This window comes from Cupressus sempervirens, chromosome 2, assembly GCF_028749045.1.
Source record: "Cupressus sempervirens isolate cs-2001-9-10 chromosome 2, ASM2874904v1, whole genome shotgun sequence".
Taxonomy (NCBI): domain Eukaryota; kingdom Viridiplantae; phylum Streptophyta; class Pinopsida; order Cupressales; family Cupressaceae; genus Cupressus; species Cupressus sempervirens.
Window position 1 is genome coordinate 193,761,298 of NC_143119.1, and position 25,297 is coordinate 193,786,594.

Consider the following 25,297-nt stretch of genomic DNA (forward strand, 5'->3'; position numbering starts at 1 on the left):
GCTAACGTAATTATGCCCCCTAAACAAAGATGATGACCAATTCCAAACCAAGGCAACAAGGACAATGCATGATAGAGGAAGGTAAAATGTCAAGGACACACACTAAGAAATAGGGGTGCAAAGCCCTGAAGTAGCACTCATTTCCAGGTTTTCACTACTTGAATCTTATTATAACATTTTTTAAAACTTATTATTTAAAACAAAAAAAATCTAATTTAAAAAAAAAATATGATTTTTTTTTTGGAGATACATCAAAGTTCCTATTACTAGGTTTTCACTAAGATGATCATTTTTTTAGGACACTTTCCAATTTTTAGAATTTCTAGCAACATATCATTTATTTGGATTTTTTGAGATATATCAATTTTTTTTGGATTTTTGAAATATATCATTTTTTGGGGGGATCTTTTTAGGATCAAGAAATATATACAAATGATGCCCCCAAGCATCATGGATAGAACTTCTTCAAGTGCAAGACATTTATAGGATTAGGGAGTTGCTCTTACTCTTCTCTAGACAATAAATAAGCACCAGACCCAAAAGTTACTATAATGATGTAAGATGACCAATTAGCTTCAAATTTCTTCTTTTGATCTCTTTATTGTTGATTCTTAGGATTTTCACATAAAACAAGATCTCCCACCTAGAATTCTCTAGAGTGAATCTTTTTGTGAAGGCTTTGGACATGTGCTTTTGATAAACCCTCATACGGTGAAATGATGCTTTATGTTTCTCATCTAGAAGTTCTAAATCTTGATGTCTCATGGCATGGTAGCCTTTATTTGTAACTAAAAATTTGAGAGAAATTCTAATTGAAGGAATCTCAACCTCTAAAGGTAATAGTGCTTTAGCGCCATATGTGATGGCAAAAGGAGTAGCCCTATTAGTAGTACGAATGCTCATTCTATAGGCCCACAAAGCTGGATTTATCTATAAATGAAAATCTCTACCACTCTTATAAACTATCCCATGTAGGATTTTTAGAATGGCCTTATTTGATGCTTCTTCTTGACCATCTCTTTGTGGAGAGTAAATGGAGGACCAATGTTGTTTAATCTTGAATCTCTTGTAGAGTTGTTTAAGGTCCTTATTTTTTGAGCTGGCCTCCATTGTCAATGATAATTTTGGAAGGCACCCCATATCAACAAATGATATGGTTTAGAATGAATAGAGAGACTATCTTGCCCGAGGCAATAGAAAGTAAGAAACCTTCTACCCATTTAGTATAGTAATTAGTAGTAGTGATATTAAACTTCTATCTAGCTGATGAGTTGGGATGAATCTACCCAATAAGATCAAAGGCCTAGCATTAAAATGACTAATAAGAAATAGAAGGAATGAGCTCCCTACATAGAACATGTATCACATTACCATGTTTTTGACACTTTTCACATGACTTTGCTAAAGCTGCTGCATCAATCCGCATCATGGGCCAATAGTATCCTGCTCTAAGAAACCTTTGGGCCATAGAAAGACCATTGGAATGTCCCCCACAAATAAAATTTTGATTTTTCCAATACTTTTATCTAATTATAATTATTTCTACATATCATTTTATAATATTTAAACACTATTTTGACTATATAAATTCCTTAGAAATATTTAAATTGGATTATATAAAATTAATATACCGACCCATCTTAGGTACAAAGTATTCTCATGATAAATTTTACTTCCATTCAATCTGTACAACCCATAATCTATTATTATTATTATTCTAGAATGTGAAATATTTGAGACATACTAATTACATCAATAGAAAATGATAGCATAATTTGAACATTGAGAACAAAATTCTTGCTACCATCACGTAGTACACAATACATTTATAGAAAATAGCCAGTGTAGCCAACAATACTCCACTAAAATAAAAATACATTTTTTAACACTTGAAAAGCTAATAAAAAAATCCTAAAATTACATTACAATAGGTTGAACCAATATTTTCCAAATAAGGCCTTTTATATCTTTACTGGCAAGACTAAAGCCATCTCCTTCTTTGTAAAATAGTTGAATTCCTCTTGACAAGGAAACCGCATGATCTTTAGAGTATGTTGGCACACCATCATTTTTCAAATACTCCCACAACAATTCTTTTAATAATTCATCTTGGAAAGAATTAAGATAATCCAAAGATTCTTCTTCTGTTGAATTGGGATTATCTCTCATATAACATCTTACACAAGAGGCTCCCTCACCCCTTGCAGCTTCAACCTGCATTTCATCATGCATAATAATTCTACTAAAAAATATTTCCTAAAATAAATAGGATACTAAAAGAGTCATAAAGAAATTAGATATATATGAAGATTACTTGTTTAAACATACCTTGAAAGTTTTAATATCATTGCTTAATCGAAAGGCGTACCCCATAATATCAAGAAATCTTGATGGAAAATCAAATTTTGGAAGAAGGTTTAGAGGAAGAAATGTTTGTAATGCTAAAACAGGTTGCATGATAAGTATTCGAGCACCACCACTAATTTTGGCATTTTCTATATACTCCTTGAAAGTTGGTATATAACCATCAGCTAACCACTTTGCTTCTTGGAAATAAGCATTGATGAATTGATTCCACTGCATGACATATTCATCATTTTATCAATATCATTTTTCTCACTAGCATCTAGATATCTTTAATATAGCTATTAAACTACCATACGCAAACAAAACATATGCTTGAGATTCATATGTGCATATATCTATTTAATAAACTATAAATCAATACAAACATTAATTTGTTAGTGCTTTAATCACATCTACATACAATATTTCTAGCATAGTCAATTGTATCTCGTCCTTGGGTTTTGATTATATCTTGTGTTATATCATTCATCATGTAATAAAACATGATGAAGACACATTTCATGTATTCAGGAAGATCACCTATAGAGCTTGGATCCCATCTAATAGAAAAAGAGGACATAAATTAATGTTAGGAAAAAATAACATTTTGTGCTAAAATACCTCAATATAACTATTTTTGCAAAACTATTCAAATTAAAGTATTTACCTTTCAAATGCATTTGTAAAGAGTTGGAGTTCTTCCAATGTCCCATACGTGTCATAAATATCATCAATAACAGTTGCAAGAGAAGCAATTTTAGCAAAAGCAATTCTAAAAGCAGAATCCTTCGGCTCTAGACTCCCTCCTATTGCCCAAAAATAAAATTCCACATATCGATTGCGAGCAAATGTCAATTTGCGAATGCCTGAATCCGTCCACCACCTAAAAAAAATGCAAATAAAGTTCAACAATTCCATAACCCATCACTAGACTTAGTTTTTAATCCTATTAATTTTTCATTTGCAATTATTCTTGTGAATCAATATGAATTTCAATATCAAGTAGTATACTAACTTTACAAGTATTTGAAGTTCTTGTTGCTGTAGAGTTTGCACCATATTGAAGTCTAACCTTGCCAGGTCTAAAATCTTCTTGTTACTCTCACATGTCATCCTATATATGAAGACATTATACTCTTACACTTAGAAACCGTATCTACTAGTTGATGTTTAGAAAATAAAAATATAAGGATAATGGATTTCTACATAGATATCCTCTTGTTATACCATGATGTTTCAGCTCCATATATGTTGATATAATTCCATGTTTCCAATCTAGGAACGTTGGTGTGCCAACGGTATTCTAGATTATATTCTATCTATTGCATCACAGAAAAAGAAAAAGAATAAATATAGTTAATGAAAATAACTCATGTATTTTGCTACACAATTTTTTCTTTAAGAATCTATTAAGTACCTCTTGAGAAAGTTTGGAACCATTGATCTTTGGCAAAACTTGAGTTAAATATGTGATTGCAAAGGCTTTTGCCTCTTCCATGACTTCCTCTCCATGAAATCCAATAAGCGAAGCACGAAATAAATTCAAAACTGCCTCTATCTCTCTTTCGGATTGATTATATAAACTCAAAAACTTACCATCATTTCCTTTAAAATTCTCCAATACACCTTAAAGAAAAAATTAATAATATTATAATAACATCATTATCAAAATTGCTCCAAAAAAAAGTAACTTACCAACGTAAAAAACAAAGTAGAAACTTTTCTTTGATAGGAGTACAAACTGACTTTTCTTCCAACAAAAGTAAAATTTACCCTTTCAATATTAAAGCAAACAAAGAAACAAAATGTCTGCTCCAAAACAAAAGGAAAATGATAAGACGTGGGTGGTAAATAAAAACTGGCACCTGCAGAGACGTCATATCTATGCAGACGAAGAATCCGAAGAGCCAAAGCAGTGGTGTTCAGATCTGCCCAACTGTCTCCTCCCACATTTTCAATGCCTTTGTCGCTCCAATGCCTGCCATCCATTGTACACATTTTATCTTATTGCTTTTAACCATTTGTAAAATAATATCGAATCTGCTAAAACGTTGAAATCACACAAAAAACTTCAATTTAGATTTTCTTTTTAGATAGATTGTGGAGGAGAGTGACAAGGAAAAATTTAGTTGCTAATTTTATGTTTATAGAATTTCTAAATCATAAGTCAGATTTTGCCGATTTTTCGGATGTTAATTCGTTTGGCAATGGGAATACAAGCGAAATAGGCATATGTAAATTTTTAAAATTTTGAATTCTTCCTTTGTTTGCACCAAACTGGAATTGGAATAAGAAATAAAATAGGAATACGTATTCCAATTTTGGTCTAAAAATGAGGTTTTGCAATTCCACCCAAATAGGTGGAATTGGAATTTGTATTTCTATTCCAGTTTTATTTATTTTAGAAAACATACATTTTTGGGTCCGCCAATTCTCCATCAAATTCTGCTGAATCAAATAGAGAATAGGAATATGTACCTCTATTTTCTATTCTAGAATAAGTATTCCAAAATAGCTATTCTTATTCCCCTATTCCTATTCCCGCAGCCAAACGGGCCCTCGTGAAGAGCTTAAAGCTAAGGTTTCTACTTTTGGCTATTCCAATATCTCTCTGCACGGATTAGTAGAGTATGAAGTGCTCTAAAAGTGTCATTTCAAAACATTCTCCCCATATCGTTATGAAATGTCCCAATAATAGTGCCCAAATTGGTCAATCACGAAAGAAAAAAGTTAAAAAATGATCGACTATTAGTAAATGTGTTATCAACTACTATTAGTACATGAGTTTTCATTTTTTGAAACTCTTTTAAGAATAGTAATTGATAGGTATCACAATTATTGAACTCGCTATCGATTACTAGATCTCTTGCCCTATCTCTCATCCTGTTTAAGATAGACGTCTATCTTAAACCTGATAAATGTCTTTAAGTCATCTATGCTGCTGAAAAAGACGTAAAGACATGTAGGCAAATTATAAGAACATTTCCATTTAAAATACATCTGTACTTGGGATATCTATATTACTATAATAGTTATAAGATTTAAGTGTTAAACCTGTAAACATAATCAAGAGCCTCATTTATTTCCTTTTGGAAATGTCTGTCGATTCCAAGGCGTTCAACTTTGTCCACCATGGAAAGACGATCATGAACAGAAGAATCATGACCATTAAACATCTCCTTCACTTCCCTGATCAATTTCTCTGCTTCTTCTACATAACAAGGAGCCTGGTGTAGCCAAACACATGAAAACACAATCAATCAACCAAAGATAACATAACAAAGAAACACTTCAAAGTAGACTATAAAACAAACAATCAATCAATCAAAGAAAACATAACAAAGAAACACTTCAAAACTAAGTTACATCGTACGCTTTTGGAAGGGAATTAATGAAATCATCCTCCCACAAGTTGGGGTGATGATTGGCTACGCGTCGCTGAGTAGATTGATCAATGGTTAAAGCTGCCTTGCTAGTAATCGAATCAATCCTTCTTTTGCCTTTCTTTGGAAATACATGAGTAAACATGTTAAGCCCACTGCTGGCTTTTTGTGTGGATAGGCTTTTGAGGCCTGAAAAGGCAAGAGAGAAACGAGAAAGAGAGAGGGAAGCCATGGTGGTATTCTTCAATGGCTTAGTGATGTGAGCAATGTAGAAGATGGGTATTTAATGTGGGATCAGAACTTTTAGTGTTGAAAGAATGTATGGTTGAAAGGCATTGGCATTAGTAATAAGATTTATAATGGATCGTTTTAATATCACAGATCCAATAAAACAATAGTTTGTTCATAACCAAGGACACGTTGTTTCCTTACATTCAGCTGTTTCCACGTTGATTGGTACACAAACGTGCTTAAAATGTTAGAGAAAATTCAGATGAATGGACGAAAATGACTCCAAAAAATATCCAACGCCACGACAGAAACACGAAACGAATCGTCCAAGGAAGAAATTACGCCTTGTTTTGTCGGTCTCGAGAGGCTTTTTGAGCTCCAATGAGCGTTTAGATTCATGCGCGGGTGGTCCCATCCAATCTGCACTTCTTTGTCTTTGTGTGGAAAAATAAGTCCACTTTCCATGCTCTTAATGTGTGATGCTCAAGTGTTTGACATCTTTGGTGCTTCTTTCTGCCCGTGGCTATACAGCCACGAAAATGCACTTCCTTTATCTTGCTCTTTCTAACTTTTGAAAAAAATTAACTAAGTCCTCTTCTTCGTATGGAAGTGCATTTTCATGGCTGTATAGACGTTGCCCTTCTTTGTGACCAAACTTTCTTGAATAAGGAAAAAGAAAGACAGTGTGTCATTATCCGTTTGGTGAATACAAGCAGAATAGGCATATGTAAATTCTTAAAATTTTGAATTCTTCATTTGGATGCACCAAATTGGAATTGGAATATGAAGTAAAATAGGAATGCGTATTCCAATTTCGGCTCAAAAATGAGGTTTTGCAATTCAACCCAAATAGGTGTTATTGGAATACATATTCCTATTCCAATTTTATTTATTTTAGAAAACATAAATTTTGGGGTCCACGAATTCCCCATCAAATATTGGCTGAACCAAACAGAGAATAGGAATAGCAGCCCCATTTTCTATTCCAGAATAAGTATTCCAGAATAGCTATTCCTATCCCCTATTCCTATTCCTGTAGCCAAACGGGCCCTTATTACATTTCTATTTTTTCTTCCACCATGGATATATTTGATTACATAAAAAATTATTCAAGAAAGTTTCTTTGATAGTAGTTATTGCTGGTGCTTCTATACTTTCTAGGGCCACGCTATGACCACCCTTAAACATCACACACTAAGGGAAGAATTAAGCACTAGTACATTTGAGGGTCATTTTTGACCAAAATTTTCGACCAAAGGCCATATTGGCCTATCATTTCATGTTTTTTTAGTTTTTATCCCCGTGTTGGTCGAAATTTCGACCAACTCAGGTTCATAACCAAAAAAAAAAAAAAAAAAGGACCAAATTTCTGTAGCGTTTAGAGGTAAAATGTTTGAACACTAAATTTTTGTAGTGCCTGAGTGGGAACAAAGATAATGCTTTAGAGACACTCAGTGTGCTTTTGTCTACATTCACCCGCCGAATCCTGGCCTTTGCACATTCACCCACCCTCTATGAGTGTTTGCTCTTGTTGATTAGGGAATAGATTTATAGTAGGCTGCAGTTTAGGTGTTTGTCATTTTGGAGCGAGAATATCTTTACCGAGTTCCATTTTGCATTTCTAGATCAATCTCCTTACTCTTTGTTTTATGTATTTTCCTCATATCTTGTGTCGTTGTGCATATTTTATGAGATAACCTGAGTAGACTGTAAGTAGATTGTGTGCTATTGTGTTGCAGCTACAGATGGTACTTCACGTTTGTGCAAAACTTCGTCTACTTAGATCTCATTTTACTGCAGGGATTCAGAATGAAATAAGTTGTAAATCCATGAAAAACATATGTGAAGCTTTCAGGCATTCTTATGGGACCCCATGGACTAACCAAGGGTTCCCTTGCTTTTCTCAACTATCCTGCTTAGCTCATGTTCAAATCAACCAAGGTACTTTGCATTTATAGTTCTTCCTCTTCCTAATAGGCTACACGGGCAGTCTGGATCTTATATTTATGGTCACATGTATGGTAGTAAATGTTTTGGGTAAATAATTGAAAAACATTATAGAAATTCAAGCAGTGGCTCCTTACCCTATTTTTTTGGAGTGTTAGAATGTCTTTTTTTCTAATTATTTAATTAAATTAAACTCTCGATCGCTCCTTTCTCTAGCTGTACAATGAAAGCGTGATTGTCAAGCAATAATTTTATTGTTGTTAGTGGAAAGTTAGTAGAATTACTTGTTGGGGCCCAAGAATAGGGCGGTTTCTTTGATTTTGTTTGAATAATGATCTCACATCTCTCTTAAAAATATGCGAGAACATTATTCTAGTGATGGTGATGAGAGCTTTTATACCTGGCTTGAGGAGGAAATATCCCGTCCATGAATACATATCTACGTTGCTACTTGTTGCGGGCTTAATCATGTTCACCCTTGCAGATGCTCATACTTCACCAAATTTCAGCATTGTGGGAGTGATAATGATCTGTGGAGCTCTAATAATGGATTCCTTGCAGGCAATATTTACTATCAATCCATCCACTTCACAGGTGCGATGCTCTATAACCTTTTACACATATTCAACAAGTGAAGACCCTCTTTTAGGGTGCTATACATTTTCGCCCAGTCACAATTCAGGGAGAAACAATTACATATGATTCTATTGATTTAATTTGCCCTGCTGGTTTGAAATGAATAGATGGAAATGCTTTTCTGTTCAACAATGATTGGGCTCCCTATGTTGGCCATCCCCATCTAGCTGTTAGGAAAATATCAATTAATTCTGCATTAGCTTGCATATTTTTCCTCTAGGCTATTTAGATGTTGTGCATTATTGCTCAACCACCTGTCTATTTGTGGGGTTATTTCACCTCGTCCAATGACCCTTGTTAAATTGGTGTCATTGATTCTTGTCTTATCATTTTTGGTAATTAACCTTTTTGCAATGCTGCAAATCTTTGAGGAGTTCCATATTTGCATGGAACATTTGCCAATCATGACCTTGGTCACATTTATATGGGGCCCTATACTGCCGAGGACTTGATTTTGGAAGAAGGTAGTTGTAAGGGCCCATTGTTCTTCCTCAAAACCATGTTCTAGTTGGCTGCGTCCGAGTACAAAGGAAGATTCAGTATATTTAAATGGCGTACAAAGGACCTAGTAGTTGTAATGTAGCACTTGAAGCTATGTTGCCAAGTACAAAGGACCTATTATGAATGATAGTAAATATTGTTTAATATTTTTGTTTCCCTTAAATGACTTGGGCATAATTGAAGCCTATATTGAGGCATTCCTTTATTGTGTGTAGTTGTGTTTTTGGCAAGGCTCTCTAAGAATTGCTAGTGCAGAGTATTTCTCATAGTTTCTAGTGTTTAGTCTATTTGGAAGATTTCCTAGAAGACTTACTATTTACTTGGGCGATGTGTATTTGCATGCCCAGTCATCACTCTGAAAATGGTACAATTAAATTATGTTTCCTTTGAATGCATTGTGCATAGTTCATCTGAGATATTTTTTGAAAGAGCTCTGCCACTTGACATCTTGCTACCAAGGAAAGTTTTCCTACATAAAAAATCAAACAGATGACTATATACCAAAATTTAACACAGTGAAAAATAGGGAAAACTAAGAAAGAATAGGGCTTTGCCATAAAGGAGATGATTATATCAAATACCGGCTTAGAATTCCCTATCTATATCCATGCTCATTGTACTAAATTTGTATTTCACCTTATTGCGATTGGTTGTGCTTGCTTCAAATAATTTTTAAAAAAAATTGATGTAATAATTTGTTCTTTTTATGAACCATTTTTCCTCCCTGGATTAATTCTATTTATTCCTCACTATTTGAACGAGTCAGATAACATTATTTATTTTTTATCTATCTAAATTCTTCAGTTGAAATGTCATGCCTAGACTTGACTTCCTATACCTCTCTCAACCTTTAATGCATGGATAGAATCATTGAAAATTATTAGATCACTAGAAAATATGAGAATGATCCACCACCAAAATAAAGGCTTATTTCAGTGGCAAATGGACATGTGATTCATTGCCACAAAAGTGGGTTTTCTTCTCTCACCTATAGCCCAAACTTCAGGATTTCTTGCTTTCTAAGCTTGTTATTTATGCTTAGGACATGCCTTGGCTTAAAATGAAAGCCCCCAAATTAATTCTTATACCTACTTCAATCTTAGGATATAGCTAGATGGATTTAATGAAAAGCTTTGTTAACCTGAAGTCATAGTTTTTGCCGCTAACCTCTCTATGTCCGTTGAGAAGATTGATTTCATCCATTTTTGAAAATTCAACTTTGCAGTACTATTTTAGACTTAAGATTGCTCACCAAACCGTGAACTTGTTCTATGAAAGTTTTGTTTTAGGCTAAATCACATATATCCTTTTTTAAGATACAAACATTTTTCCCCTTCAAGTTTGGTGCAAAACCTATGAGATTCTTAAACCTATAGGATCTAAATGGTCATCTTTTTTATGTCTTCCATATGTATGTTATACTAGTCTTTTGTTTTAGAGATCTACAATTTTTGATCTCTTTGTGCTCTATCTCCTTTCTTTATTTCTCATGATTTATTATTTCCAGAGAGAACTAAGCTTGTAAGAGTTTTCCAGTTCCTTATTATATTTACTGAATGGTGTAACATTCTAAAATTTGTTAATTTATTTACTGTGTTTAGTAAACATGATGATCATCCTTGCTGTGGAATCAATTTTTTTTATGTTTTTTGGTTTGTTTGTTTCCTTGAGTATGTATGTTTGTTGATTGTTCATTCTAATATTTGCTGGTTGTTATTTTATGATTAGTAAACATGGTGAACAGTCTTGCTATGGCACTTGAGTTTTCTAATTTTATTACTTTTGCCAATTTGTTTAGATTTGTGAGTATGTGTTGGTTGTTTTGCACCCTCGAAGGTCTTCATGTAACATGCAAATGTTTATGTAAAAACATGGTGATAATAACTAGTATCATGTTTCTATTCTTATTATAATGAAATTATAATGAACACTTTGCTCACTTATGGAATTTTCAAAACATTAACTATCTGAACCATACATTTATAAAATTTGAGACAAAGAAGAGGGTGAATTTCAGAGTGGTTTGTTAATGTTCTATGTTCTGGGTCAGGTCCGATAAGTGGAAGCTAAAAGTTATAATGGGGCTTCGAATCCTTATTTCTCTAGTCACTGGGTAAACAAAAATTTGTGAAATTGAGGCACACAAAGGCACTATCTTGTTATGCACAACAACACCTCAACTTTTATATATATCTGAAAGATTGTCAGTTAATGTTTGAACAGGCTCCAAGTAACTCAATCAATAAAAAGAATACATAAAGCTAGAAAAAAAGCAGTCACCATTGCTTTAGGTCTTGTACAAACAACTATGTCAGTAGTTGTTATCTATATATCCTCCATCACATTTATAGCGTTAAGAATCAAGAGAAATATTTAGTAGATCTAGTCCTGGGTTTGAGTATATTTCACTTTAATTTCTCCAATCCATCTACTACCCCATCTGCAAAATTCACATGTTTTGTGGGTAGCAAGAAATATATTAATTTTACCTAAAAAAAAGAGCTATATTAATTTTAAGTTAATATTCTCTCCCCTACAATTTTTTATTTTGCTATACATTGTTTGAATTTCTAGTTTCTATTCACTCTCTCAGTCAAATCCAACATTGTAGGCTGTAAGATGCAAGCTTGAAGTTGAGCATGAAGTATGATGCCTTGAGTTGACAAAAGATGATGTAACTGTGACTAGGAAGAGCCAAAGTTTATACTGGTGCATAGTGTCATTCAATTATTTAATATAAATTTCATGCTTGCCCTATTTTCATTATTTTGGATTATACTTTACCATGAGATTTTGGATTTAACTTTACCATGAGATTAGAATGTCAAGAAAATATTTAAAATGGTTCCAATAATAAATTCAAAATAGTATATGAATATGTAGTAACATATGAATTGTATCAAAAAGACTTTTCATTACTGTATGCCTGAAATCCGATACTGATTCGCCATTTCCTACAATTAATTTTGTGATTGCTTTAGTTAAATAAAACTTAAGTAGTCGAATAAGAGGCAAGATTTCTAATTTGAATTCCCTTCTCTCTCATTCGACCATAGAATCAATTCTTATACAATAGAACCGATTCTTACATTTTATCATATAACTCTAATAAAAATATCTATATGCCACCTTGCATGCTTCATACACCTTTCACTCTCCATATTTCACACTCTTAGTGTAATTCAGCTATGTAGAATTGTAAGATGCAAGCTTGAAGTTGAGTAAAAAATGATGCCACGAGTTGAGAAAAAATAATGTAACTATGCTACGAAAGAGTCGAAGCTCAGACCAGTGCATAGCTTCATTTTAATATTTAATATAACTTTCATGTTTCTTTTCTATTTCTTCTTCCCTTGATTCCATCATTTTTGTTTTAACTTTACTATGGAATTAAACATTAGAAAATATTTCAATTTTATAATAATGTCAGAATAGTTTATTTCTTTTTCTTGAACACATTCAAGAGAACACTAGACTTCGTCTACCTATATCCAATTTTAAGTTGCCTATATCTAATACCAATCTGCCATATATAGTTTAAGCCTTCTGCAAGCCTTAACATAGATCGCTTAATGTCATCCAATTATAAAATTTCCATTTTGTGAGATTAATGTTATGATTTCTTCTATTGAGTGAAACTTTAGTGGAATTAAGAGGCAAGCTCTCATAATGTTACTTCTCTTTATAAATTCATAGCTCTTTCAAACCACCATATAATTTATTATTATATTTCATCATAATTAAGTCTAATTACAATATCTATACACCTTGCATGCTTCTCAGTGATGTTAAATAGATAACATGAAATAATTCTAGAATTAGTCTTTCAAGTTTAGCCACCAAATCAGTTTGTATTGAAAACTTAACACAAATACTGACTCAATTGCCTAGTTTCCTTTAGTGACATACTACATGATCCCAAACACTATTAAAATACTATTTAGGGAGCCTTGACTCTAGTCCTCTAGGGTTCTCGCTTACCTTTATTTCAGTAGGCTAGATAATTCAGAGATTCTCTCAGAGAACATCTTATTTTATAATGCTAGAATAAATGTTTCAGTTTGCAATGGCCTCATGGCTTAATGAAGTTAGAAGTTGTAGCTAAAAGTCAATAGATTGTTATTTAGAACATCTTTTATTTGCATAGATTCTTATTTAGAACATCTTTCTTTTAAATCTCAAATGAATTTATTTTGAATCTTTGATCAATTTAGAAGTTTTGGCTGCACAAACCCACGGGGAAACTATGCTTTATATTATCTGCAAGAGAGTTGGGTATAGTTTGGGGAAGTGATGATCGATACTTGAAGTGGAATTCTGAAGATAACATTAGGTAAGCTACTGCATAGTTGTTGAATTCTTTAAATTTTTTATATTTAGGTGAACATGAAAACAATGGTTAAGCAAAGCTAATGAAAAATTTTCATTCATTTTACAACATTTTTTTTTAGGAAGTAGCTGAACTAATTGATGTATGCTGGTTTGAAGTGGAAGGCAATTTTGACAGCACACTTTGTCTCTTGGTATAGACTATACTTTCTCATTTAGAATGAAGTTCAAGGAATCAGACGATGGCCCATATGGTTGGTGTTTTGAACCAGTCAAATTTCTATTTACAAATCCTTGGGAACAACAACAGCGATCTGCTTAGTTTTTGCAAAATACTGAGAATCCTATTCATAGTGAAGGATATGATATGACTTCTTTTAGACATGCCGAGGACGGTTAGATGGAGTTTGAAGCAGGTGTGTTTTCTGTGCAAGAAGATGAGGATGGTCCAAAGAAAGTGACATTTAAGATGAAAGAAATGGTTGGTGGAGATTGGAAAGATGGACTTCTTATAGAAGGGGTTATAATTCAACCTAGCTTTCTGGTTCCAAGAAATGTTCAGTAAGAAAAGATAGGATGTGACCTCATTTTTATAGTATGTGTTTTCATAAGTAATGATATATGCAAAGTGTAGAACCAGAATCGGTATGCAAAGAACATTAACAAATAAAGTAAACATTCACAAACCAAAAACTAAATTCACATATATGCTTAGACTAAGAAAGAAAATAAGAAGTGCAAACCTCACGAGAGAAAACACTCCATGCTTTCTTGATTCTGTAGATGTGTCCTTTTGCTGTGGATGTATTCTCAAGATGCTCAAAAGTTGCTTCAATGGAGATGGGTAATGGCAAATTGGTAGCTTTGTGAGCTCTCAATTTGGCATTATAAGGGTATGGTTGATGGCTTTGGTTCTCAAAATAGCATGGTAACTTTAGCTCAAAGATTGTTGATGAAATGGCTTGGGATGGGATTCAATTTATAGGCTAAGGGGTAGAGGGATGGAGGGCTTAGATGCAAGGATGGATGAAGGCTTAAGGAGGGCTAAGATGCACTCAAAGGGGAGCACATAGATTGTGCTTGTTTAGCACCAATGGGAAGGTGACACTTGTCACAAGGAGGATGAGTGTGAGAGGGTAGGGTTAAGGGTTGGTTAAGGGCATGATGAGTGGGGTTGAGTATGTAAGAGGGATGTAAGAGGAATGAGTGTGGAAGAGGGAAGAGTGTGGAAGATGGGTGTAAGAGTCATGAGTGGGCTTGTAAGAGTCTTTATGTTTTGTAAGAGCACTCATGACTTAGTGGTTGGGTTTTTTTGAGGGGAGACTTTGGTTTGGATTAGGAAAGTCTTAAACTTGTTTAAGGAATGTGACAACATTAGGGGGTGGATTAGGCTTGGGTTTAGGATTAGATTAGGGATGTTAGAGATGTGCAAGTGGATGGCATTAATGAGGGTGGGTGAGTTAGTGGCTAAGCTTGGTTAGTATGGGTGGATGGGGTGGATTAGGCTAAATGGAGGATTAGAGATAGGTTAGGGTTTTTTTGAATTTGAGGATTTCATTTATCAAATAGATTTATTTAATAAATGGGGACTTTTGGAATTAGATAGGAGAAAAGGATTTAATTGATAAATAATAGATTATTTGATTTATCAATTAGGACTATAGATGATTAATTAAATTAATCAACTAGGGGATGATAAAGGATTAATTAAATAAGAATTTAATTAATGATGCCTTTAGAGATGGCTAAATTAGATTACCAAAGTAGTGTAATCAAATTTAGGTGTCTACACAAAGATGCTCTGGACCTTTCTATGTATGTTTTTCACTTTATTTTGGCTCTATGTATGTCTTTTTTTTTGAAGCAGGACTACCAAACTGTCTAAAGCTTGGTTTGTAAGAAATTCTGTTATGGATAAGTATACAGAGTAAAAGATTACACTTTTCTCATTTAATGTTGTTCAAATTATTTAGTTTGTTTAGTTTCATTTTATTTTTGTTCAAGATCTTTAACAGTTTGTTTTACTGGCGGTGAAACCTTTGCCAAAATAAATCATAAATTTTGGTGGGTAAACTATCTATGTACATATGCTTGTTTGCTTTGCATGTGTAACATTATTTTGTTTACAAGTAAAATATACGTGAATACATCAAGTTTGCATCATTTGAACTGTTCATAATGGTTTTCCTTTCTACAATTGTTTATTAGTGGCTCTTTCTTCCAAAATTTTACAATTTTTTTAATTTAATTGCTACTATTTGCTTTTTTTTGGCCCTTTCTAGCTAAATTTTCCATTTCACACAGATTATCTGCTTTTTTTGCCCTTTCTGGCTGATTTTTCCTAGAGGTGAGAAGGATGTAACTTCTTCCTTCAAGAAGATTGTTATGTGCTCCCTGATTCTGGAAAATTGATTAGTGTTGAACAAGATGATATGAACTGAAAAAATTGTCCTATGTCATCATTATGTTCTTGTAATTTCCTTGCCTGAAATAGATGCTGTGAACTGAGATAGTTCTCTAGTATGACTTGTGTGACATTCCTCCATGATATTTTCTTCTAATCCTTGTTGCCTTAAAGACTTTTATGAAAACTTTCATATCCAAACAGTGAAAATATTTGTAGTATATCTAAGATAGTATGACATCAACATTGAATAGTAGTGTAAGTATCCAGGGTATTATGACATCACTCTAGATCTGGATTGGCTACAAGGAAAATGTAATGCAATGTAGAAATGACAATGTAACAAAACATGAATATAGAGGAGGATTTTGTAAAAAAAATTAGTAGGTATTGCTGAGATGTTTTAAGTTATTTTAAAGCTGGTGGTGCAATAGTTCAAGCTTGTAAGAGTTGAAATGGGTGATAAAAAGCCTTAGTTGGTGGTGCAATTTATAGCCCCCACCTTTACCACCCTCTCAAATCTCCAGTCCTAAAAAGTAGGCACTATTATTCTTAAAGAAAATGTCAATTAACCCATAAAAATTTTCTTTTTTCACTTCGTAAAACACCCAGCTAGTGAAGGGACTCAGTACTTGAATGTGAAAAACAACCAATAATGTGATGCCACATCAGCGGTGCAAGTATGGGTACTCTTATTTCTAGTCCACCACAGTCCTAAGCTATTGACCAGAAGATGCCTTCATTCTAGTCCTCTTTAACATTTTACTGCAGTCACAAATATGCTACAGCTATGCTGATAGATCAAGTATCTACCTAGCATGTGTATGGGCCGAGAATTGATCCCTTCTAAACATATTTCTTGCACTTTGCCCCATGCTACCTTCCCCATTTTATATTTTATTTTCATCCATCTACCATGTAGTTTCATAATTTGATTGATAGTTTCATATTTGAAAGATGAGATATCACACCACCCTACACTAGAACACTATAAGTGGATAGGCATGACACCTTGGAGAAATTTGCTTCAAGTTTGGATGCTAACTCACACCTTTACTCATTTTATGAATGAGAGTTTGGTTTTGACTCTTCACTTTAAATGAAACAATCTCCAATCAAGTCCTCTCCCAGATGAAATCATTTCAAAGATTATTGATATTCATAAGATAATTGGCCAGTGTGCATACATTGCTGGTGTATGGCATTGAGCTTGCACTTTAGTAGCATCTTGCAAGAAACGTTTACATCCTAATATATAGTGATCAAGGCATCATACATCTTTGTTGTATTCATCTCTAAAATGTGTAGTATCAAATGATTATTCACCAAATCTGAGGTGATTCTCTTCAGCTTTGGTTGACCTTTGTTATTGTCCAGCCAATTAAAAAAGGTTAGTATGAGACTTGAGTTGCCACCTTGTCTCCATGAAACTCAAAAATCAACCTCTAGCCCTCCCCCAATAGCATCTGCAAATTGCATTTCCAAGGAGTAAAGTTGGAAGCACCCTCTACACAAGCATGCTCTTCGAGTCTGAGAGTAGTCACACTTGCAATTCTTAGAATGTGCTAGAACCAAATAGATTGGTTAGCTATAACATAGATTAGCAACCTATCACAAGTGCAGAAACACTTCAATACTAAAGTACTTTGGGCATCCTGCCCTATAACTTCTCACTCGTATGGAACTCTTCAAATATTGAAGAATCTTGAGCATAACACACCCTGAAAAGAATCAACCACCTATATAGGTAAAAATCAATCCTTCGATAACTAGTTCTTAAGTAGCATGCTCAATAACATATCATGGGACCTAATGCCTCTTACATGCACATATTGGCTTCAATAACTAAATCTTGGGCATCACAACTGCTGAAACCACTAAAAACTCTGCCTCACAAACAACATCCCTTTACATACTCTGATACCATGTTATATTTCCCGACCATGCCAAGCAGATTGTACACTAAAAATGTTAAAACTTAGAACACCAAGAATGTTGAACATGATAACTCCTAAAAAATGAAAATTTTTGATTCTGAATACAAGAATCTAAAAGTACATCTCATTGAAAAGAAAACAGTGAATACCTAGTATTCAACTCTCAAACCTTTAACTTTCTTCTTATTAAATTTGAAAAATAATGTTGCACTAGCTCAACATTAAGCAAAGAAATTAGCAGAGGAGACATGGGGCAAAAGCAAAGATGTGAGTCAATCTTGTTTTGAAATTCTCTCTTGTAGATGTTTAAGCTGACTGTAGAGCCAATCATTCTCATTTTCTAATGATTTTGTTCCTTGTCTTTTTAGGCTGAAAAGGTAGCATTTGAAGAGACTGAGAAGAAGAAAAAGGAAGAGGTGATGTATCTTATAGTTCTGTCTACTCATGATGCACATTGTTTATCTTCTAGTAAATTGTTGGGCTTCTTGTTTGGCTATGATTACAGACACATTATTTAGGACCATGCAAATAAGATCTTGAAAAGTATTTAGTTTTTTGATGTTAAATCTTAGTCTAAAATTCTTGCAGGAGAAAGATAGGTCTAGTGATGCAAACCCTTACAACAATAGTAGAATAGTGATGTAAACCCTTACAAAAAAACTATATGTAAACCCTTAAAATTCAACTCAGACACCAAGACTAAAATGTAGAAAAATTCTTCTTAGTCACCATCTAGATACCATGCATATTGACAAATATGTGAGAACACTAGCAACACCCACTTTATGAGATGGTTGTCAAATCCTGCAATTGTAAAATTGAAATTTCCAAAATACATCATGAAATTGGTCCAACATTATATGTATAGAAAGCTATGTCCAAATGGAACGTTGAGCAAGACCTATAAAATCTCATGCTATCAGTATCCAAGATTCAAATGTGATTATTATTAGAAATTAAAAACCTCTCCCAAAGTTTGAACTAGAATAGGGAAGAAGATGTCAAACATTGTAATATTCAATTTATGAACTACATTGAATCATGATGATGCTCAAGGGCAATGATCATAAATTCATTTTCAGGTGTCATCTTACTATAATATTAAGATCCTATAGGACGATGCAATTTCGTACTTAATTTGTAATCAAATTAATTAAATTAAATAGAAACATTTGTTGGAAGCGATTTTTTAAAATGTTGAGTTCTTGCCAAGCTGAGTATTCCAACTATGATACAACACAACCATGCCACACACTGTTGGAGTAATGGGTTGACTTATTGTAGTAGTAGGATATTATCTTGGGTTACATTCCCATGTGTCCTCCAATGGTAGCATTGCAACCCTTTGGACCATTGTAGTAAAGTTGTAAACCCTTGTTGCAGTTAGTTGAAGTAGATGAAAAGAAAGCAAATAACAGTATTAAAGTAGTGTCAAACTACTAGTAGGATGCCTGTTGCCAAGATGTGAGAAGTTTTTGTAAAGAGAACTAAGCCCACGTTAGCATTTCCAACTCCTCTATTGGTTCAATTTTAGTTCAGAAAAACTTGTGTTTTCTATTGCTAATATATTTCACTTTTTATAAGTGCATCTGTCACAGAGACTTGATGGAGTTAGAGCATTGATGTATTTGGAAGATATCAATCTATTGACCGTGAAATAGTCACATTTCATTTTTATTATACTTGATGTTTGATTATCTAACACTATAGTGAATTCTTTATATGCATTTATTTTCTATAATATTTTGTATTGTGTGCTCAGCTTGTCAAAGCTCTGTCTTTTATAGCAACTATTCATGTCCATGTCAATTTACCAAACCCAAAGAGAAGAGCATTGCATACAGTTTGGATTGTCTTGTGCCCAGGGTATTAATATTGGATTATTATTTTCTTCTTCCACCAAATATTATGGCATATGACATAGAACAAATACCATTATCATTTCTCAAACATGATTGACTTTATTACTTTTTGAACTCATTGGTCTTTGCAAGATCACACCTGCAAAGAGGAATAATACTTCATCAAAATCTACAGAAATTAAGGCAAATAGCAATGTGAAGGTGATTTTTCTACTCTATAAAATCTATTATATTGCAATTGTTAGGAGAAGCACACCTTTATTTCCCTTAAAGTCCTAATTTTAAAATGCAACTGAAAATAGAAACTTTTTGTGCTATCCACTGAACTTAAGTATAAAAGAGAGAGTGTGATTACTAGTGTTTTAAGATCATTAGAAAATTATCTTAGCATGAACATCACTTACCTAGTTTGAATTTATGAAGCCATGCACCAATACTAGCACAACCATGAATTGACTTTTGTTTTAACTACAAGGAAAATATTAGGGTGGGTTACTCATAATACACGAGGGAACTTATTAACTGCTTGCTTAATTAGGGTTTATACGTCACTTAGGAAAGAATTCTTTGCATTGTAATAATGTTTTTGGTATTTGCAAATGTAAGGTCAATGAGAAAATTTACTTCTAATTCAAGTTCTGAAGGTCAATGTCAAAATTTACTTCTATTTCAAGTTGTGCATGGCCAAGCTTTTCCTTTTGCATGAAAATTGATGTTTCAATGATGAATAAGCACCATGTCACTTTAAAACAAAAAATCTGGGAACTCCCTTGCCCCTCCTCATGCTTGCATGTCCCTGTATCTGTATCAGATACAGATACAATATGGCATGGATAGACATTGGATTCCCTACCCACGCGTGGTAAAAAACACTTAATTTTCCAATTGTGCCAAATAATATGTGATTTGATCTTTAAAACTCTGACATAAATCATCCTTAATTAAGAAAATCTTCAATTATGCAATTTTGTTTTTTTGTTGGCATAAACAAAAACCTACACCAAATGAGGAAGATGATAATTATTTTCCTATTTCAGCTATCCATTTTTCTGAATTATCTTCCAGAGCACAACTCTATCAGTTTTAGAATATTGTAATAGTTAAATCAACTTATAATTATGTAGATAGCAATTCAATGTCTATGTTTCTTTTGAAATAATGAAAATATCTTGTAAGAAGTTAGAAACTCATGTCAAATATATGTGTATATGTTCTATTATTCAACCATATCCATATTGAGGGTCTTAAAAAATGGCCTTATCAGTATCTTCTATCATACCTGTATTGTATATGTATCTGTATCGATTCAACTTTGGTTAATGTATTGATTGATATATAAATGATTTGAATGGCTTATTCTGTTTTGTAGAGCCAAATTATTCAATCAGTTGTACAGTCTACCACCCATTTGGTAGGCATAATTGCATGCACATCTGAGAAAAATGAGGTTGCAAGTTCTGACAACTCTGAAAGCCAAGCCCCAGATGATCTACTTATGTTAACTACATTTGTTGAATATATCACTCCTAAAAAGAAAGATAGGCCAATAAGTATTGATGCAGTTGATTCTGCATCAGCAACCCTTAAAGGCATTAAGGCATTGACATAATTGTGCTCAAAGAATCAAAATTACCAGAAAAGAATAATTGAATCTCTTGGAGTTTGTTTATTGCGTCATTTTATGCTTAGTGATGATTATGAGCAACTAGCTGCAACTGAAGTATATGATGCATCTAGTCTGCGTGAGGGACAAGATCAAGTTTCTACTTCTGTAGATAAAGGTACCATTCCAAAAGAAAATAGCTCATCTAGTGTGAGGGTGCCACCTACTGCACACATTAGAAAGCATGCATCTAGGCTCCTAACCATTCTTTCACTACATTCTGAAGCATCAAAAATAATTTCAGAAGATGAAGTTTGGTGCAGATGGCTTGAAGATTGTGCAAATGGAAAAATCTTTGGGTGCAATGATCCAAAAAAAATTAGTTATGCTCGAGCAACTCTATTAAACATATGAAATGAAAATTACAATGAGAAAAACCACACATTTGGCAGTGGGCAGGCAAGAAACATGGATATTCAGAGAAATATGTGCTCTTGGTACGAGGATATAGTTTTTATCATAAATCTTGAGGCATCTTACTATAAATGTCAAACTTTCCAGGCCCACAACATTCCTCAAAATAGTGCAATAGATATGACTGATGTGGAGTATTCAACAAACAATCTTGATGAGAGAATTGGTAGATTTGAAGAAGATTCAAAGCTTGGCATTCATTCGAGGATTCCTCAGGACACATCTCAAGAGATGCATGAAGAAGCAGATCCATATGCTAATTATATAACTAATTTTACAAAAGGGAACCAAATTTGATATATCACATCTCAAAGATGAGTTTCCAATAGGTCACTTCGATGTCAAAGTGTCATGTCCTGCCAAAGAGGCAGCTGAATCACAACTTTGATAGAAATAATATTCCAAAAATTACAAGAAAACATAGTCTATATTGAATCATGGTTGTAGATGGTTACAAGGATAAAAACTAATCAATTTATTTAAATTGAAAACATAAAACTTCTAGCTTTGCAAAGTCAAACACAAAATTGAGATAAGATGTGGAAATGGAGAAATAGATTAACAATGTAAAATCATAAACAACATATTGGAAGGAAGCTTGTTTAAACATGGAAACCTCTATTACATAAGCTGCGGAAAACTCAACTACTTTTCCAAAGTTTTGAATTCTTCTCCTCATGTTTGTTGTGTTCTTTGGTTATTTTAATTATATAGTGTCTTTGTATTGGTTATAACTTATGATTATTATTATAAAGACAATGAGACCTCTATTTCCCACTGAATATTGGGATGAGGAGATGAAGGGCCTAGATTTGTGTACAAAAGTGGTAGGTGGACATAGAGTCCCCACTAATATTTGTTTGATTTTTCTTTGTGGGCAGGTTGTTGAATTGCAGGTGAGATTGCTTGACGAGTTCACTTGGGGAGCTGGCTTGGCAATCTAACATGGTGAGTGGGCTTAAAGTGGTGACTTGGTGGGGCAAGTTGGCGAGCCGACTTAGTGAGGCCACTTAGAGACACGACATGGTGAGCTGATTTGGTGAGCAAGCTCGACGAGTGGACCTAAAGACTGACCTTGATGAGGCACTTTGGTGGGGTGACTTGGCGAGCTAACCTGGAGAGTTGACCTAGGGGATGGGCTTGGTGAGAAAACTTAAAGAGTTGACTTGGTGAGCACACTTGAATTGTCGACTTGGTGAGTGGACTTGGGGACTTGGTGGGACATGTGGGCGAGCTGACTTAGTGAGGCGACTTGGCGAGCTGACTTGGTGAGTGGATTTAAGGACTGACCTTGATGAGGCACTTTGGTGGGGTGACTTGATGAACGAACTCAAAGTCGACCTGCTGAGTGTACTTAAAGACTGACCTTGATGAGGCACTTTGGTTGGGTGACTTGATGAGATAACTTAAAGAGTCAACTTAATGAGCATACTTGAACAGACGACTTGGTGAATCTAGTCTGTGGAAATGGGTCTTTAGGAATGTGCCAACACTACCATAGGAATCTGGCACTTGAGGGGAATCAGTGGTGGAGAAAAGAGAAGAGTAGCATTGCCTTAGAAATTCTAATGAGGCCAAGGTTGTTGTCCAAGGTTGTTGTTTCTGGATAAACCAACAAGTGGCTTAGACAGGTATGAATCTTTCTAAATTGGTGGTAGATACTAAATCCATCATCAAGGTTTTTGTCTGTTAGAAGTTTTGTGGATGTTCCTTAGATGATACCATTGGTTCAAATTCATCTAACAAGGAATCTTTCAACCCAACAACAGTTGGTTGAATTGGTTATATTGTGAAGTCTTATATATGTAAGAGGGAGCTGCTATTATAGATATATAAGAGGGAGTCAGGTGTACTTGAAGAGAATGTTTCAAGACTTGTTCATGCAAGAAAGTAATAATAATTTATACTGTAGTCAGCTTCAGTTTTATCTTTCCATTGAAGCTTTTAGTCCAAGGAAAAACTAACAACACATAACAACTAGATGCTTAATTGAGAGTATACCATTTAAGCAAAACATTTTCAGATTTTGTTCAATAGTTACACACTTTTTCTAGCTTGATAAACCTTAGATGTGAGGATGAAGATGGTCATGTCTGGTCTTGCAAGTTGTAATGGACTATTCATAAGGTTTTCCAAGCTCCTAAATAGCTATGTTTTAGTGATTTTTCATTCTCAACACCTGAATCTACTTTGAAAATCTTGGTTGCAGCCTTCATTAAGGTGGATTCTCCTAAATGATTTCCTTTTAGCGTATAACTTGTTGTGCATAGTTGCCAAGTTTTCTTATTGTATCAGGCATATTAATGAAGAAGCATATTAGTTATTGTCGGTGTTTACGATAGTTTGATTAGTTATTGTCAATATTTTTCAGGCATTCTATAAAACAGTTCACATGCCTTCCGTATGATATGACATTTTGCATGCATCTTGCACTCTCTCATTTGGCTGATGATGGATTATGGAGAGTGATATGAAACAATGACGCTAAAAAACACACAATCAAATCCAAAATGAACTTGCATTACAAATGGATTGTGAAAATCTGATATTGTTGATTTTGCATGCATGTCTACCAGGACAATGACGACTTAAACATATATATTTATATGTTTAAGTTGTCATTGTCCTGGTAGACATGCAAAATGAACTTGCATTACAAATGGATTGTGGAAATCTGATATTGTTGATTTTGCATGCATGTCTACCAGGACAATGACAACTTAAACATATAAATATATATGTTTAAGTCGTCATTGTCCTGGTAGACATGCATGCAAAATCAACAATATCAGATTTCCACAATCCATTTGTAATGCAAGTTCATTTTGGATTTGATTGTGTGTTTTTTAGCGTCATCGTTTCATATCACTCTCCGTAATCCATGGTAGACATGCATGCAAAATCAACAATATTAGATTTCCACAATCCATTTGTAATGCAAGTTCATTTTGGATTTGATTGTGTGTTTTTTAGCGTCATCATTTCATATCACTCTCTGTAATCCATCATCAGTCGGATGAGAGAGTGCATGATGCATGCAAAATGTCATATCATACACAAAGCATGTGAACTGTTTTATAGAATGCTTGAAATTATTTTTTTTGACCGTTACTGGTTGAAATTTCTACCTTCATTGGTCAAAATTTTTGACCTTTATTGGTCAAAATTTCTATTTTCATTGGTCAAACTTTTTGACCTTTATTGGTCAAAATTTCTACCTTCATTGGTCAAAATTTTGACCAATTCCAGGCAAAACTTGCACTATGGCTATGAGAGTTTTTCAACCAACTAGCAAGTTGGTCAAAATTTTGACCAATAATGGTCGAAAAATAACCTCAAATGTAGTAGTGAAGCTTGTGAAAAAAAAAGTCAAAAGCTTAGTGTGTGATGTTTAAGTCCATTCCCCACGAGACCCTTGAAGTTGAATTTCCTTGGATATATTTATTTTTCACTTTTGTATCTATTCTGCCCTATTCTTACTAGCCATTTAGAATTGTTCCATTACTAATTTTCACATTCGCGTTCATTATATTTACTCTTGTCATCTTGAATGCAATTTGTCCATATAATTGATGTTGAACTGTGCACTTAATTTGATTGTGAACCTACACATGAAAAGACTGTCATTTTGTGAGCCATTAGGT

At 33.8% G+C, this 25,297-nt stretch overlaps 1 protein-coding gene and 2 pseudogenes across 1 annotated transcript; 2 read left to right on the top strand and 1 right to left on the bottom strand.

Moving 5' to 3' along the window:
* Window positions 1–1,825: 1,825 nt before the first annotated feature.
* Window positions 1,826–5,979, bottom strand: LOC149571736 (alpha pinene synthase, chloroplastic-like). Its single transcript, XM_089809771.1, has 10 exons — window positions 5,713–5,979; window positions 5,401–5,573; window positions 4,212–4,324; window positions 3,764–3,972; window positions 3,574–3,665; window positions 3,362–3,460; window positions 3,014–3,229; window positions 2,768–2,906; window positions 2,329–2,577; window positions 1,826–2,214 (listed from the first exon to the last, which is right to left on the bottom strand). Exons 1-10 carry the CDS (start codon window positions 5,959–5,961, stop codon window positions 1,918–1,920), a joined length of 1,836 nt encoding a protein of 611 aa, XP_089665897.1. The 5' UTR covers window positions 5,962–5,979; the 3' UTR covers window positions 1,826–1,917.
* A 247-nt stretch (window positions 5,980–6,226) lies between these two features.
* On the top strand, window positions 6,227–8,743 carry LOC149571737 (UDP-galactose/UDP-glucose transporter 4-like; annotated as a pseudogene).
* Window positions 8,744–13,110: 4,367 nt separating this feature from the next.
* LOC149571738 (F-box protein At2g02240-like) lies at window positions 13,111–13,938 on the top strand (annotated as a pseudogene).
* The last annotated feature ends 11,359 nt before the right edge of the window (window positions 13,939–25,297 follow it).